Source organism: Vipera ursinii, assembly GCF_947247035.1.
Source record: "Vipera ursinii genome assembly, chromosome: 8".
NCBI lineage: Eukaryota > Metazoa > Chordata > Lepidosauria > Squamata > Viperidae > Vipera > Vipera ursinii.
In genome coordinates this window covers 4,013,412-4,031,629 of record NC_139519.1, presented here as the reverse complement: position 1 = coordinate 4,031,629, position 18,218 = coordinate 4,013,412, and the positions used below count along the sequence as shown (strand labels likewise).

Sequence of the window (18,218 nt, the reverse complement as noted above, 5' to 3'; positions counted from 1 at the left end):
CGGCGCGGGCGGCGGCCGAGGCCGATAAGGCGGCGGGGCGGCCCCCGATGGCCTCGCGCCCCTCCTCCGCGCCCGGCCCGCCAATGGCCGCGCGCCCCCTCGGCCTCCCGCTCGCTGATTGGCGCCGGCGCGGTCGGGGGGGGGCGGGGGGGCGCGGGCTCCGCTGTTCTGCCGGCGGGGGGGGGGGAAAGAGCGGCCGGCTGGCGAGGGGGGGGTCCTCCCTCCTCCCGCCCGGGACCTGCAGGCTCCCCCCGGGGCTCCGGCCGTTTCGTTTCGGGGGGAGGCCCTCCGCCAGCCGCGCCTGCCGCTCCGGGGCTGGCCCGCGCCCCGCGCTTCTCTCGGCCGGCCTTCGGAGGCGCTTGGCCATCGGCTGACACCCCCCCCCCCCACACACACACGCACACCGGTCCCGGTCCTCCCTTTGTGAAGGAAACGGAGCCGTCCCCGATTCCGGGAAGGCGGCTGTGCGGTCGGGGAGTGGGAGCTCATTCGCTCCGTTCCTTGCCCAGCCTACCTGGGGAGGCCGATCCTCGGACTTGCAAGTCTGCGAGTGTCCCGTTTTTTACTCAATTCCGCCAGCCGTTTTCAGGACGTAAGATAGAAAGGCCGCTGATGCCTTTACCCATTTAGCAAATTTCTCTCTGGCAAGCCCGGCTCTGGGTTGAGGTGCAGCGAAGAGAGTGAAAAAGCAAATGAGGCAAAAACCGATGACAAGAAATGAATGACGGGGATCAGCTTCGCATAGCGTCTGAAGTTAAAATGTAGTTAAAATGAAACCTAGGTAGGCGGAGAGGTAGTCGCTCTCTTGTCCGTGTTCTAAAGCAGAGGTAGGCAACCTTGGCTCTTTTATGACTCGTGGACTTCAACTCCCAGAATCCCTGAGCCAGCATGGTGGAACTATGGCCCCCTCATGACTCGTGGACTTCAATTCCCAGAATTCCTGAGCCAGCATGGCTCAGCTTGGAAACCTCTCCCTTTCCCCTCAGCATGGCTGGCTCAGGAATTCTGGGAGTTGAAGTCCATGAGTCATAAAGCGGCCTAGGCCAGGGGTAGGCAACCTTGGCTTTTATGACTCGTGGACTTCAACTCCCAGAATCCCTGAGCCGGCATGGCTCAGCTTGGAAACCTCTCCCTTTCCCCTCAGCATGGCTGGCTCAGGAATTCTGGGAGTTGAAGTCCACGAGTCATAAAAGAGCCAAGGTTGCCTAACCCTGTTCTAAAGGATGAAGACAGGAAGAACTTGCGTGTGCTGCCTTTTGCTCTTGACAAAGAGGCAGGATATACAGGAAGCCCTCGACTTAACAAGCATTTGTTTAGTGACTGTTCAAAGTTACAACGGCACTGAAAAAAGTGACTTATGACTTGCAGCATCCCCATGGTCACATGATCAGATTTGGACACTTGGCCACTGTCAGGTACTTACGACGGTTGCAGAGGTCACACGTTCACCTTTTGTGACCTTCTGGCAAGCAAAGTCAATGGGGAAGCCAGATGCACTTAAGAATCGGGTTACTAGCATCAACTGCAGTGATTCGCTTAACAACCGAGGCAAGGAAGGTCGTAATATGGGGGGAAATTCAGTTAACGTATGTCTCACACAAGAGCAGAAATTTTGGGCTCAGTTGTGGTTGAAAGTCGAGGACTACCTGTAAAGGTAACAAATACATCCAGTTGGCCAGCCTGGGACTCCCCGTATCATGCGAACGAGAGGCAAAAGCAAAGGATGCTACAGTTAGGGCGATGAGTAATTCCAAATTGTTAGCCTGTGTGGGGAAGAAGTGCTCCCATTTCACAAGACTATAATGATGAATCGTTGGAAAACACTCTGAAGGCCTTTATGCAACACTCCAGTTCTGAGGAGACTGAACAATTTCAGGGGGACGAGCCGGCAATTAATATAAAATCAAGGCACTATTTGACCCTGATTGATTGGCTTTAATGCTTAAGCATGCTTCACTCTCTCTGATGTTTCATAATGCACATTTTAAATTCGCTGCTGCTGCTTCAAAAGAGTTCAAAAATATACCCAGGAAGAAGAGCCTGTGCTCCTGTTTCTTTTCTGGGGTTCTTGATGTAAATTTTGCTCATCTCGGAAACTGACACGGGCATTTTTGCAAAACATTAAGAAATCCTCCCCAGCCTTGCAGTCTGCCTTTGGTATCAAGTATCTAATTGCCTGCCACTAAAATCCGTTGCTTTTTATTTTCCACTAAGGGTTGCTTTCTGATTGTAATTAATTGCCTTTCCTCTGGGCATCATAATATTAAATATTCACATAACTCTACTTGGGCAAGTTTCTTCTATTGTCAGGGCTTCCAAGGGGCTAAATTATTGTGACTTCTGAAAGCCAATCCTAAGCAGTTTCTTAGGGAATGTCCCCAAGCCTTGCATAATTTAGAGGTTTGCAAGAAAAGGACAAATTAAAGAAGCAAATTGATCTTGGAGGGATAAGACACTATCACATCATCTCCTAAATGATTTTTAAAGGACAGGCTCACCTTCAGCTAGTAATAGTTGAAAAGTGCATAAGTTTGTTGAGCAGGTAAAGTTGGAAAGATTAGCTTGCTAAACAGGCCCCTGAAGTGTTTTTTAAGTTGTTTTTTTTAAAAGTATTAGCTGTTTTCCCATAATGCTACACAACACCTACTTTGGCCACCAGATTGCCTTGCAGATAGATCCCAAAGCCAGGGATCATATTTTGTGCAACCTGATGGCTTAAATGTTTTCCTGAATAAAGCACAGTTCACTGGGCATGGATATAAATGAAGCCATAAAGGAGGGATTACAGTTCACTGTGGCAAAATTCAGATACACATCAAGATCAAACGAATACCTGGTTGACACACTATAATCTCTCACTATACCTCTCCATACCGTTTTCTCCTTGTACACCATGTGTTTTGCATGACATCCATATAAAGTTCATGTATGTCCTTTCATTGTATAAGCATCTCTTTTTTTCATAATCTTGTCAATTTCACCCAACCGCCACCTCTTCAGTTGTCCATTCCTCTCAAACCTTGTTTTCCAGGGTGGTCTCCATCCATTCTCCTTGCAGAGCCCTGAAGTGGTCATTCAGTTCTGCATTCATCCCTCATCCCTTTTCTCTTTATTTTGTTTCATCATCATTTTAGCCATCGTCTATTCACTGCAGGATGAAGACCTCTTCCACACGTTTCCAACCACTACGGTCCTGAGGTTTCTTGTGCCAACTGGGCCCCCAATACTTGCTGATGTTGCCGATCCACCTTGATCTGGGTCTTTTTCATGGACGTTTTTTATCAAGTGGGATCCATTCTTTGACTGCCTTGGTCAGTTCTTCTTGCTATGTGACCAGCCCATTTCCATTTCAATCCTTGTATTCTCTTGATGATATTGTACACTTTCGTTGTTTTGATTATGTGCCATGAAGTCATTATTGACTCCTAGTGACCACAGAGATGCATGGTGACGAACCTATGGCACGTGTGCCACAGGTGGCATGCAGAGCCCTCTCTGGGGGCACACGCACCGTCACTCCAGTCCTAGGCCTTCAGCTGGGTTTTATAAAACCTTTTCCCTTCAGGCCTCCGCCGCCGTGTGCAAAAAAAAAAAGTTTCAATCAGTCAATTTCAACTTCTCGCGGGAAAAAAAAGATCTCGCAAAGTTGGAATTGATTGGTTGAATTTTTTAGTCCCACCCAGTCTGCCATTACCACTGCAGCCACGCCCTCCCAATGGGCCACGCCCACCCGGCATCCAACGATACATAGGTGGGTTTTGGGTTGCGGTATGGGCACTCGGTCTCTAAAAGGTTCGCCATTACTGACATAGATTGACCCTCTCCATGGCAATCTGTCCCTGTCTTGGTCCTTCAGCATCTCCAAAGGTGCTCCCATCATCACCATGGCTGAATCCATCCACCGGCTGATGGTTGTTCTCCTCTCCTTTTCTTTCCATCTTTCCCAGCATCAGAGCCTTCTCCATGTCTTCCCACAATGTGTGCAAAGTGTGCAAAGTGTGCAAAGCCTGGTCATTTGTGCCTCAAGGGAGAATTCTGAGTTGAATTCATTCAGTGATCCTTATGCTTGTTCTGGCTTCTTTAAAATCGTTTTATTTTACTGCCCACATTTCTTAACACTTATTTTGCTATATTAAAATTTCTTTCATCTTCCTCTGTGACATAACCAACATTTCCGTACATTAACAAAATAGCAGAAACACATCACTTTTGACAACCATTCCTCACGACAGAATGCATATTCCCCATTGCTTTCATAATAATAATAATAATAATAATAATAATAATAATAATAATAATAATAATAATTATTATTATTATTATTATTATTATTATTATTATTATTATTATTATTATTATTATTATTATTATTATTATTTTGGAAGGGACCTTGGAGGTCATCTAGTCCAACCCCCTGCTCAGGCAGGAAACCCTAAACCATTTCAGACAAGTGGCTGGCCAATCTCTTCTTAAAAACTTCCAGTGTTGGAGCATTCAATAGATTTGTGCATCTTAAAATTAGTCCATTCATTTTTCTGTCTTTGGTAAAAGTCCACCACGACACACAATTTCATCTACTGGTTTTAGTGCTTGCCATTTTACTCATGTATAATTTGTAACTGTTTATTTTCCCTATGGGACAAAATCACCAGGGTCTTTAATTCATTAATATTCCAGTCCATATTCTTCCTGGCATGGTGTGGACTAACATTGAATGGCAATTACTCAGGTTTTCAACCCTAGGCTCTCAAATTCATAAAATGAATAGCAGTTTCCCAAACATACATGCACACAGTCCCACTTTTACACAGAATTGTCAAGTTTCAACTCATCTTCCTGCCTTGAAGAGTCAGCCTTGCGAGGTCGTCCGGGCAAGAAGCACACCCAGGTGTAACAGCTCTATATTTATTGCAAGGTTACATTAACAGATTCTTGCAAGTCTGAAAGTATTCCTTCTTCCCTCCCTCACTTTTACTCTTTCCAAATTGGGGAGGGCCCCTCCTGAGTCATTTTCATGATCCCTCCTTCAGACTCTATCATACCTGCACACCATTCATTACACCTGCATATACACACATCCGTACCTTGAACTAGTGAATCTTTAACATCATCATTCAAACTTCCTTCTGTATTTATCTACAAAAACATTCAACAAGCAAAGGGAGATCACGCATCCTTCTTACTTTCTGTTCAAAACTGAACCATTAACCGTTTGCTTAGTATGCCATTTACTGCCATTTACTGCTTTAACGCCATCATGTATCTCTTGCCTACAGCAACCGCCAATTCCAGTATTTATGCCACACACTCCATGTGCTTTCCTATGCTTTCTCTAAATCAGAAGGACAATCTCACATACTTAAAACTTTCAAAATTAAGTGTGTGTGGGGGGGAACAAACCTGTTCCTTGTGCCCCCTGTCGGGCACCAAGTGGCACTGCATTTCCCAGGTTTGCTCCTAATTCTGCCAAATTCTTCCAGGTAGGCTTAACAAACAAATCCCTCTATAGTTTTTGCACTCCCTCTTGTTCCCTTTGCCTTTGAATGGTGAACAATAGTAGCACACCTGTAAAATAAATTGCCAAGCTGTTTCATAAGTAAACTACACTCCTGTTTTCACCTTCTCTAATGATCTCATTTACACCTGCAGCCTGATCATTTTTCAACATTCTCCACAACATCAATTATTTCCTTTCCATTGTTTCTCTCTTGGGCACAAAAGCTTAATAGTGTTCTTTCCCCTTCAGGTCCGCCACGCACACCATGCCCCTCAAAGACCTCTTGCGACATTTTCCCCTCGATGTTCATTGGTTTTGTTTTCAATTCCACTTCACTCGGCTGGAGGCCCCTCGTTTTAATTCTCTTTAATTCTCTCTTTCAGAACAATTTGTAAGAATTTCCATCAAAATTGTTCTGCATTTCCTCTGCTTTTAACCTTAATGCTTCCTTGCTCTCTTTGGCCACTTTCTTCGCCACTCTTTTCCTCAAGATGCCCTCCGCTGAATATTTTATCTCTTGACCTCCTTCTTCCAGCATTTCATCGCACTGCAGCCTGTAAACCTCATTTACCACCTCATTCTTCTTTATATCCTCACCCATTCATTCTCTTAGGAGATTAATCTTTCATCTAATTCTTTTTTTCACACAGGATTTTACTTTCTGAAATCCTTCTATTTTTACCCTTTCCCCCCCACATCTTTATGCGCACTTTTTTCTGGATTCACTCATGACACTAGAAAAAGTGAGCCACCTCCTTCAGAAACTCTCATCACCCTTCATTCTTCATTAATTCTCTATTTCATCCTAAACAAATAAACCAGGCGTGCTTTTACATTTACATTTATTCTTTTGTCATGCATGCATGAACAGGATTAGGCTCAAACCACACATTCAAAACAGAGCTTTCTCTAGCAATTCTCCCAAATTCTCATTCGTTCTTCAGATTACAAATGGGTCCCATCCTGTATTCCACATTCTCCTATCTTATTATCAAACATCCAGCAGAATAATGTTTCTCCTCAATTGCATTCATTCAGAACATTGCACAATTTTTCACTACTTACATGCAACAATCACGGTCCTATGGATCCCTCCTTTTATTTCCATACTGATAATAACCAATATGACATTAATTCAATGTGACGGAGTGGGAAGCAACTTTGGAGATCCAGGGGTAGGCCACCTTGGCTCTTTTATGACTCGAGGACTTCAACTCCCAGAATTCCTGAGCCAGCGTAGCTGAGGGGAAAGGGAGAGGTTTCCAAGCCGAGCCATGCTGGCTCAGGAATTCTGGGAATTGAAGTCCACGAGTCATAAAAGAGCCAAGGTTGCCTACCCCTGGATCTAGTCTAGCCCCCTGCACAAGCAGGAGACCCTGCACTAATTACCATTGGACAAATGGCTGTCCAAGCTCTTCTTGAAAACCTCCAGTGATGGAGCACCTGCAAGGTGCGGTTCCACTGCTTAATTGTTCTGTCAGGAAATTTCTTCTTAGTTCCAGGTTGCTTCTCTCCTCGATTAGTTTCCATCCATTGCTTCTTGTTCTGCCCTCTCAGGTGCTTTGGAGAACAGGTTGTCCCACTCCTCTCTGTGGCAGCCCCTCAAATATCGGAACATTGCTATCAAGTCACCCCTGATCCTTCTCTTCAGTGGATCTATTTAGTTCTTGCAATCATTCATTGTGTTTTATTCTCCAGTCATTTCATTCTTTCTTCAATTTCAGATATACATTTTGAATTCATAATGTGAAATTATGAAATTCATAATTTCAGTTCATTATTTCAGGCATACATTGCAGTTCTTTTATTCATGATGAATTCTTCACATTTGCCTCCTTGTATGAATTCGCCTAGACTACTTTGATATTCTATTCAAGCTAGATGCTTTGGTCTAGAACAGAGGTCCCCAACCTTTTGGGCAGCAGGGACCGGTTCCATGGAGGTTTTTCTGCAGACCGGAGGGTGTGTGGTTTTGTGTGCTGCACGCATCTCGCACATGGGGCTCTGCTGGTTTGTGCGAACCTTTTGCTGGCATGCCACGGACCAGTACTGGTCCATGGACCAGGGGTTGGGGACCCCTAGTCAAGAGATCCCCTTGCAAACTAAAATACTATTTCCTGTACCTCACCAATTTAACAATTCATGCAGACTTCTGACAGATGCTCCAGATGCAAAACACATAATGGTCAAGTGGAAGGAGGGTGGAATGGATCTGACTGATGCACTCAAGTACTATGTGTGAATGTGCAGCATATACAGAGTAACTGAAAAGGGGGGGGGTCAAAAAGGGAAGAGGATGAGTTGAGTTGAAGTAATGTGTTTTCCAGCTGAGCAAACTCACATTTTGCACATATTTAATTCATGGTGATGGAGGAATCATTAAGTTACATACACTCAAATCTCCACTGACCCGTGAAGCAAAGGATGAGTGGGTGGCTGAGCGAGCTGCTATTTCTCCGTTTCCCCGCTAAAACTCTCAGAAATCAACTATGCAAAGGTTTCCTGTGGGCTGAGATTTACCCAAAGGTAAGGACGTGGTTCTGCAACTCCAACTCTCTGTGTTTTAAGGGACTGACTTCTAGTTTGTATGACTGTTAGGGTTTGGATAAAGCAGTTGTATGCCTGCTGAAAAGTCACAAGCCAGAAAAGCAGCTTATAGATACTGTATATATCTGTCAACTTTTATTGCATGTTATAGGAGAGAAAATGCATTCAGTGAAAATTAAGCCCAGGCAGTCCTTGTCTGGTAAAAAGTGTCTTCTTTATCTCCTACTCAAATTAGCAATCTTGGAAATACAGGTAGTCCTCCACGTACGACACAATTGAGTCCAAAATTTCTGTTGCTAAGTGAGACGTTTGTTAGGTGAATTTTGCCCCATTTAATGACCTTTCTTGCCACGGTTGTTAAATGAATCTTTGCAGTTGTTCTGTTAGTAACACAGTTGTTTAAGTGAATCTGGCTTCCCCAATGACTTTGTCAGGTGGTCGCAAAAGAGGATCACGTGACCCCAGGAAATGGCAACTGTCATAAATATGAACCGGTTGCCAAGCATTTCAGTTTTCATCACGTGACCATGGGGGTGCTGCAACGGCCATAAGTGTGAAGAATGGTCATAAGTCACTATTTTCAGTGCCATTGTAACTTTGAATGGTCACTGCCCATAATGGGTCCTGTCCCAAACTGGATGATTGAACAGTTTGGTTACTATGCATAGCTATAGGGCACCATTTCTTATCCTTCAACTGGGCACAGTTTCCTGGGGTGTCAAGAAAAAAAGTTTAAAAAAAAGTCAAGATTGGCAGCCAGGACCATGCAATTGAACCCCCCCCCCCAATTTTGTGTGTGTGTGTGTGTGTGTGTGTGTGTGAGAGAGAGAGAGAGAGAGAGAGAGAGAGAGAGAGAGAGAGAGAGAGAGAGAGAGAGAGAGAGAGAGAGAGAGAGAGAGAGAGAGAGAGAGAGATGCTTGTAAGACAGTGGGAGGGCTTCGGTGCTGCTGTGCTGCCCCCTGCCCTGCACACATCCTGACTGGCCGTCAGTTGATGTTGGGGCAAGAACAGTCAGAAGGAGACAGGCCTTGATGGAAAACAGCAGATTGGGTAGAGATTTAATGATTGTTATCCGGCTTTATTCTGAAGAATTAAGCTATTCTTCTTCTTTTCTTTTGACTTACGATCAGTTGGCTTGATTTATTTTAGTGGGCTTTTAACATGTAGGGGTTATATTCTTGACCCCTTTCTACTCAATTGTTTGCCTCTCTTTGTAATGTTCCTTTTTCTACAGAATCCAACTTTGGCTGGCAGAGACAGTGCCATCAAATGCAAAGCACCGAGTTCACATATCAAGCATGGTTTATTTAGCTGGACCACTGTCGGTAAATTGGCACACAAGATCAGGATCTCCATTGTTGGCCTTGTTGGGTTCCTGCCACCAGAGGGCAGGCCTGACATACAGCCTGCAAAATGCCATGTAAAGAATAACCTGGGCTCACGCATCATCTACTTCCAGTATGAATTCAAGGTGACTCGCTCATATCGCTTTCAGGGAATTCAGTTTAGGATGGCTCCTAAAGGCAACGAATAGAGAAGTCCTCTTAAGCTCCACTTTTTCAGCAGTCTCAACACTTAGCAATATTGTAAAGTAATGTAATCGTTGTTGCATGACAGAGACCAGGAGAGATCGAAAGCTTGAGAACTGGGGGTGTCAGAGGTATTTCACAGGTGCGGATAGAAATTCAACTGATAGACTGGCTTGCCTTCCAAAAGCATTTTCCAGATTTGATCGGGCTGCAGTTTTCAGAATCCCCTGATAATTTTGGCAGTTAGCTTGGAATTCCGGGAAGAAAGGCCCAACATATGGAGAGCGTGCTAGGTTGGGAAGGTAACTTCAACCGCCCCCAGAATTGCTGTGGTCTCTAGACGTACAGTAGCTGTCCAAGGTACTGTAGTCAGAGACTGTCTGGAAAGAGATGAAATTTATCTGGAGGACTGTTGTTGAGAAATACCCACATCTAGGGCAGGGCTCTCCAAACTTGGCTACTTTAAAGATTTGTGAACTTCAACTCCCAGAATTCCTCAGCCACCCTGCTGGCTGAGGAATTCTGGGAGTTGGTCCACAAGTCATAGAGGGGCCAAATTTGGAGACTTCTGGTCTAAGACATGGCAAACCATTCCATATTACTGCCAAGTAAATGACATTGTTGGAACCATGTAATCAATTCAAGGATGACCTAACTTAAAAAAGATCACATTTGCCACATTTGATGCAGTAGAGAGAGAGACTTGATTCACGCTCCAAACCACTTCATCATGGTATTGACTGGTTTTATCTTGATGCACTATGTCAATCCAGTCAACTGTGGTTTATTCAACACATAGCCATGCTTTAGCACTGTTGTACTAAAACATTTCTGTATTTATATAAAATATTTATATTTATACATAGTACCAGCTGTCTATCTTTTGCTTAAGAAAAAACAATTTGCTTTTCACATCTCTTTCAGGGGAGGAACTTTTACTTTTTTTTATAAATCAGGAATACAAACGCAGCCAACATCTCTTTTGCAGCTCTGAGTTGTCAATGCTGGGTGGGTCTAAAATGTTAAGGCTTGTTGGCATTTTTTTTTCAGCAGTTTTGGGACAATAAGGCAACTGGTTGGACCTAGTGTCAAGTTTTGTGTACTTGCAAAATTATCACCACAATCCAGTTACAAAGTTGCATCTATGTCAACTTTTATTTATACTGAACAGCTTTTAAAAATACAGAATAAAATAGCTTTTATCTACTATTATTCACAACATCTGGTCCAAATATTACATATTTTTAAATATTTTAACGTTTAATAAAGCAATTGTTAGGAAAAAATAAAACAGAACAAAATCCATAAAAATCTCAATAAAAGAACTACACATCTCAAAGAAAAAAACCCAACTTGGTATGTAACATGAGATTGTGTAGCTAAGGTCATTCACAGAAAACTCATGAAAAGAGATTCCCACTGTCTAAAAACAGTTAAGAGTTTGTTACTGTAAAAATTGTTATGAACAGAGGGGAGGAAATGCACTCTAGTTTAAATCAGCAGCAAGATGGTTTACTTGAACAGATGCTGGACGATACACAAGGTAACCAATTTTCTGCTATCAAATATGTATGAATGACTAATCACAGCCACAAATCATAACCAAACAGGAGTGCTTTGGATATTGCTGGAGATGAATTCTCAATACTTAAAAGCAGCCCAGCCTGGCAACGACAGAGACCGATGAGCAGAAGCAAAATGCTGGCTAGCCCGTGGTGGCTTCCTTGCAAAGGACAAAGGGACTGAACTGCAAAAGACGAAGCCCCAGCATGTTGGCTAACCTCTGTTCAGACCAGTTAAGAAACTTTCCAGCGAGGTTCTCTAGGTATGCAACAGGCACCATGCAAAACGAAAACAAAGCCCCTATTTTCTGGTGGTCTTAAGGACTGGTTATGTTCTTCAAGAAGGCCATTGGAGGAAAAAAAACAAAACAAGAAGCTCCTTTGGTGCTGGCCTGTCTCACACACACACACCAAGATGAATTGTACTGCTTTGGAATGCAGGTGCATATTGAATGCAAGTTATGGTTGTCCGCTTGACAACTAAGTTAGTTTACCAGGCCTTGGAGTGGAATACCAAGGATTTCACTTCCAAAATGGATTGGGGCTCAAGAAACTATTCTATTGAAATACAGTTAAATGGAAGCTAATATTGACGGGAATTCTTTTGATACATTTAATTTTCTCCCCTGTGATTTTTGGAAGGGCCCTGGAGACCTTGGGACAATATAGTTACTCGAGAAGTTTTTAAGTTTGATGGAGCTTCCTGAGAATCAGCATTATGATGGGGAAAGCTCTTTAAGACCAAGAGGGCCTCCTGGGAAAACATCTTGGAGAGGCACTAATGACTCATGAGATCCTGATAGCTATTTGAAAATATGTTCAGGATCAACTAAGTCTGCATGCAGATGCAAACAGCCCAGCCACCATTTCCACGACTGCTGGTTCAAGAGAGTGCATTAATACGAAATATTTTTTAGCAGGCAAGATAGGTCAGTTTCTACCAATGATCTAAGCCAGTGTTTCTCAGAGACTTTAAAGGCGTGTGGACTTCAACTCCCAGACTTCCCCAGCCGGCATATGCAGGACATCAAAGTCCACAGATCCTGAAGTCGCTAAGGTGGAGAAACACTGCTCTGAACTAACCGTTTCTGCTCTGACGGGTCCCCATTTCTCCCCCCAGGAATGAACCCACAGCTAACAGGAAGAGGACTGGACAGAAAGCAAAAGGGAGCTCAGAGACAACAGAAAAGGCCAAGGTCTTAAGAACCTGGAGTTGCCCAACATTTAAGCTGTAACATGGGAACAGCCTGACATTTATACCAGCATTACAGATGACAGAAGCTTAAGAGTGGTCTGTGCCACCGGCAAGATGTTTCTAACTGCTTAATCTTTGCATCTGCTTAACATTTTGTTTATTAATCAGCAGAGTTGGCACAAGAGCATCTGGATACTTGAGACGGAAAGTCCCCAAAACAGTATGTATTGCGGACCCATATTAATTAACGTGGGGTCCAACCCATTGGGCTGTGTCCCTACACAACCCACATTGGCTCAATGGGAGTTGAGCCAAAATCACGGCAACTCTCCTTCCCTCCAAATGAGGCCTGCTTATTAGGAGGATTCTGACTGTTCCCGCTTGGCCAGGATCTCTCCCAATCTCTACCCTGAATGGTAGTCAAGATCAAAAATCGCTACCCGAGACGGCCGCACATCTTGCCTTGTGTCTGGACCAGCTCTGTGCTCCAAATCATTTGTTCCAAGTGCTGGCCTACACTGCCAGCCTCGGCTTCTCAGGAGGGAATGGCCAAGAAGTCCTACTTTGAAGGATACTGTATAAACACGGGTAAATAAAGTATACACAATTGCTAGCAATTTGTCAATGAAATAAATTTATCACATGACACTGTCATGACAATCATATCACTCCCACCCAGGAAGTCAGATATTTATTATCCTAGGTGGAAATGTCACTTGTTGGATATTGGTTTTATTTGTTTTTCCTTTTTAAGTTTACGGAAACAAAATACTGCAATGTTCATGTACAAAGTTGTCGCATTGAAAGTCAGTATTAAACGGTGTAAAACAAACCGTAAATTTAAAAACCTTTTTCCCTGATACAGATTATTCTGATTAATACATTTTTGTTATTCATGGATAAAATTAACAATTAAATATAAATTCAAGAGGCATTGTTTTATAAAACACATTCAAACATCTTTTTCAAAATACTTAATTCAACAAAAAAAAAGTCATGATGTTTTAGTTTAAAAACAAAGGTTTTTCAAATTAGTTTGTTCTGAATATTTATTTTTACATCTTCAACATGACATAGCAGTGTTTCTTAATATTTCTTTTAATTTAAATGAAATAAATTTTCTCTTCCCTTACATATTCTCTGTACACAACATTCTCTCACTCAGGTGGCTGAAAGCCAGATAGCTATACACAAAGACACAATTAAAAGTGTCTTGCTTTTACCTTTTTCAGCTAAAATACACAGACGCATCTTACCACCCCCAACCCCACCCCTCACTCCGAGGAATATCCATTGGTTTCAGGCTTTCTCCTAAGTAAACGGATTTAGGGATTCCTGTTCTTGACACTTAACGTTCTACTCAGGACACAGCACTTAAAGCAGCTCAGATCCATGCAACTTTTATCAACCAACCAACAAAAAGATGCAGGAAAAAAAAAGTTTCTTCCTTGGCTAAGACTCCTGCTGTCGTTGCTGCTGCCTCAGCCTTCCACGGAACCACTTCCAGCCACTTGTTCAGCTCTCCCCCAAAGAGCTCAAATTTAAACAATCAAACCAAGTCTCTGAGGACCGACGTTCACTTTCTTGTTGTTCTTACAGCTGCAGAAACGCTGGACCCCCTTGGAATTTAGATCTCGGTGCCTTCAATATTGCCACGTAGCCCTTCCAAACCTTAGCCGGGAAGCTACAGCAGATGGACACGGCCATTTCTTGGCTACTCTTATGGCGTAAGATTACATTAAAATCAGCTATTCGGGAGGGCCTGGCTTCCCTCACAAATTTCATGATCAAATTGTTCAGCAAATCGGATTGTATCACGACAAACGCTGCACGTCCCAAGCATTTCCTGCAGCTTGCAGTCCTGCTGATGCAGCTACTACAAATGAACTAGCTAAGATTAAGATACCAGCAATACATTCTGGATGAGGGAGTCTCAGAAAAGCAAGACCGTGTTCTTTTAATAGTAGGAATAAATCTGACGGAGTTGCTCCTTCCTTGCTTCTGTGTAATGTACAAATAGGCAGATCGTAATTTCATCTGAAGTGGGAATCACCCAAACTAAGGTTTGCATTGTGCCACAGTTGTTATTCGGATACTGCAGTGCTCAAAATACGGGTCTCACCAGCGGTGTGGCCCCAGTAGCTGTTTTATTTACTATGCATTTTTTTTACTCTTGGGTAAGCTTGTGGAAACGAATGTGCAAGGGTGAGGGATAGCACTGTTTCATAGTCAGGGTCATTTGAGGTTTGCTTTAGCAAAGCATCAAAGCAAAAGACAAAAAAAGACGCTAGGACCCAAATCAGAATATATTACTTTCCTTCCAATATTCTGGCCATGCGACGTTTTCCTTCTGTAATGGTTGCACAATATACGGGCTTTGGCATTTTACAGGATTACAACCACCAGCAACACGGCAGCTGTTCTTTCTTTGGTTCACCTAAATATAAGGGAGCAACTAAACATGCAGCTTGGCCAGGGGTAGGCCACCTTGGCTCTTTCATGACTCCTGGACTTCAACTCCCAGAATTCCTGAGCCAGCATAGCTGAGGGGAAAGGGAGAGGTTTCCACGCTGAGCCATGTTGGCTCAGGAATTCTGGGAGTTGAAGTCCACGAGTCATAAAAGAGCCGAGGTTGCCTACCCCTGGACTTAAACTAATTCAAAACTTGTAGCTACGCTCAGCTGCATTAACTCCTACGTAAATATGGCCCACGAAGGCAGCTTTGTAGTGCGAGCCTATGAAGCTTTTTCTCAGAAAGAGGTCCAGATGATCTCAAGGGGACTTCCTGCAGAGAAGGTGACAGCACCTAAGTGTCATATAGTTCCCCCAAGCCAAGGGAGGTCTCGTTTTCAAAGAACTGAGCACAAATTCTGATTTTTTTTAAAAAAAGGGAGAGAAATAAGCTTGATTCTAAAGATGCAAAGCACTGAAAGCTCTCCAGGAAAATATCAGAGGAAAGAAATGCTTCCAGTGGGAACTACAGAAATGACAGGAAACGGCTACCAACCACTGACCCGTTTCTGTTCTGCACCCTTCAAGCTCCTTACGTCTCTACCAGCCATCCTTGAGCAACCAACCAACCATCTGCAGAATTGGCTATCAACACAACAACGTCGGTGAGCAGCAGGCCGGAGCGTGCTGGCCATACAATCCTGCGGTGCCTGTCTGACAAATCTTCCCGCAACTTTTTTTTCTTTTCTTTTTCTTAAAAAAAAAAGGAACAATTTGGGGGCTACCTTTGGGGGGGGGGGAAAGGAGCAAGAAAAGCTAACTCGCCTGTATCTACAAACTAAGCTGTTATAGTGAGAACGTTAAATAGGAATAAACTGCACAATATCAAGACCAATTCAGGGGGGGGAAAACACACCACGAAGAGGCTGAACGGGGCCCACAGAGGGACCCCGGTACCCGTTAAAAGTATTTGACAGACAGCAATTGCCGTGCATAGTGTCTCCCCTCTCCTTGCAAGGGACCCTGGGTTCCATTTGGAAAAAAGAACACGGGAAAGGCAATATTAACCGCTGCTTGCTTTGAGGGCCGGCAAAAATGGAGAGGCCTGGAGACAAAGTGACTGTTTTACTTCAACTCATGCACTTAATAAATATTATTATTGTATAAAACCAACTTGTACCCTAGGCAATGCATCTCTTAATAAAACTGTGAGGCATTTCAGTAGCAAGGCCAAAAAAGTGTTCCGGAGCACCCAAGAGTTGGGGACGTGGCCCCCACCTGCCCTCTGCAGCAGCCCCTCCATGCCGAGGAACAAAGGCGCCTGCGTTACAACCACAGGGCTGCCCCTCTGCACCCCAAAACCTTTTTAGGGAATCAAACTCGATGTGCTGTGCAGCCTTACTGCTTGGGCACTCGGTCAGTGTTAAAAAGAAGCCAAGCTGATGGCAGCCGCCCTTCGAACGCCCAGCCCGCTCTGCTCCTTCCCCACCCCAGGCGTGCCAAGAGCAGGCAGCTTGCTGGCTGGCTCTTTGGGCATTCAGGGCCAGGGTTGCTGCACAGCCTCCGCTCTCCACTGCAGCCAGAAGCGGGAAACATTGAAAGCGCTGCCTGGTTTGAAAATGGGAGCGGGCGGCATAGAGAAAAAATAATTCCGACTTCCAAAGTTTTGAACAGACAGCCACGGTCTGAGACCAGCCAACAAGATTTCAGTTATTCCGAATTTGAAATTTTTGCGCTGCGATAGAAGGGGAAGGTGGAAAAAGGGGTGAAGTTTCCTTCTCCCATTGTCAAAATATAACATGAAGGGAGCGAGTGGAGTCCACAGAGTCCCTTTCATCTGAAGCTTGCAATGTTTCAGGAGCATCGCCTGCCTCCTGCCAGCTGGTCAGGGAGCAAATTCTGCCCGGCTACCCCCCGCCCCCCAAAAAAATAGCCCGCACTGGCCCTGTTTTAAAATAATAGTTTATATAAATAATACCACTGACCTGGGTTAAGATGATGCAGGCTTAAAAACAAATGGAATGTAAAACCTGTAAACAGGATAAATTCAGCCTGCTGAGTGCTGCTACATAGGTGCTATTTAACCATCTTATCGGGGGTCGTTTCTAAAGGAAAGCCGCTTTGCCAAATGTAAAAGCATCTAATCCCCAAAGGTTTTTGCTTTTTTTGCTTTTTTTCTGAATGCCCACACAAATACCATGTAACTGTAGAGAGACATTACAGATCGCTATCACCATCTAACAATAGGGAAAGCTATTTTTTATCACCTGCCTCAGCTCTAGGTCCAGAATTTAAAATGCAAATATACAAAATAAAAATAAAATAAAAATACGGTACGGTACGATACGACACAGTAAAATAGCAAGAAACCGCACAGGGGGGGCTGTTACTACGGCTGGGAGACCGAGGTCCGGCCAGGGCTATACGGCGGCCTCCGAGTCGTCCTCTGAAGTCCCGCAGTGACTGCTTTTCCTGAAGCTTTTCCAGCTGTAGCCCAGGAAAGTGGGGCTGATGGGCAGGAAGCTGAAGCATCGGTACTTCCTGACAATTTCCATGCCGAAAGGCAAGTCGTAGGTTTCCAGGCCTTCCAGGGATTTGCCGCCCTTGCCTGCTCCCTTCTTCCATTTTCGGATTCCTCTTTCCTCTGGACTTCCTTGATTTTTAAAAAGGAAGGCAGAACAAGAGTGTCAAGATGGGAATGCGACAGACACAGGCTCCTTTTGGGACTTCCTGAGAATTGGGGCGGGGGGGGGACGAGCTGTTGGTCCCGCTTCCCGCCACCATGTGCTGACAGGGAAGTTGAAAGAAGACTCTCTGCCCAGGAGGGGCTCCTGGCTTTTGACACCCCAGGCCCCAGGCAGGGGCCGAAGCCAGAAGGCCGAAGGGCCTGCACAGACACCACCCGGAAGCAGCCTATCTCTCTGGGCAGCGCCCCGGGAAACACGCTGCACCCGCTTCTGGTTCCTTTCCCACAAAATATTGCCCCCAGCAACAGCGGGGCAGAGGACTGTCAAGAGAGGTAAAATATCGCGCACCTATTCTGGCACAACCCTGCTTTTGTTGTTTTGATGCCAGCCAAAAGATGCTGTGGATTTTATTTATTTTTTTAGCTCATGCAAAGAGCTGCCCATCTCGCCAGGATGGCTCTCAGCAGTTAAAAACAAAAAGGGGTGACAGAATGAAGGAAATCACCAGCAGCCAAGGTAAAATCCAGTCAGTCAACGGTTACAACAACCGCCTCTCCAGCCCGACTCCCATAGCTGGGAACAAAACTGCAGAGGCCCCCCCCAGGAAATTTCAGGGCACCTGGGATGGTCTCACTTCAGGCACACCAGAAGCAGTTAGATAGTCAGCTTCCTCAGATATCAAAGTTTAACAACTATCCCATTGCAATTCTACAACTCCATATTATGGTGGTTTTATTATGGCTTTATCTT

The 18,218-nt window shown here is 44.4% G+C and overlaps 1 protein-coding gene across 4 annotated transcripts in view; it reads right to left on the bottom strand.

Annotated features, from left to right (window-relative positions):
* Positions 1-10,709: 10,709 nt before the first annotated feature.
* The window catches only part of SLC23A2 (solute carrier family 23 member 2), an 81,140-nt gene continuing 73,631 nt past the window's right edge, over positions 10,710-18,218 (bottom strand). For all 4 annotated transcript variants that reach the window (XM_083368792.1, XM_083368789.1, XM_083368790.1 and 1 more), the window contains exon 16: positions 10,710-17,434. In XM_083368792.1, coding sequence (XP_083224918.1) covers positions 17,202-17,434 — 233 coding nt within the window. In that variant the 3' untranslated portion in view covers positions 10,710-17,201. The remainder of the gene's footprint in view (positions 17,435-18,218) is intronic.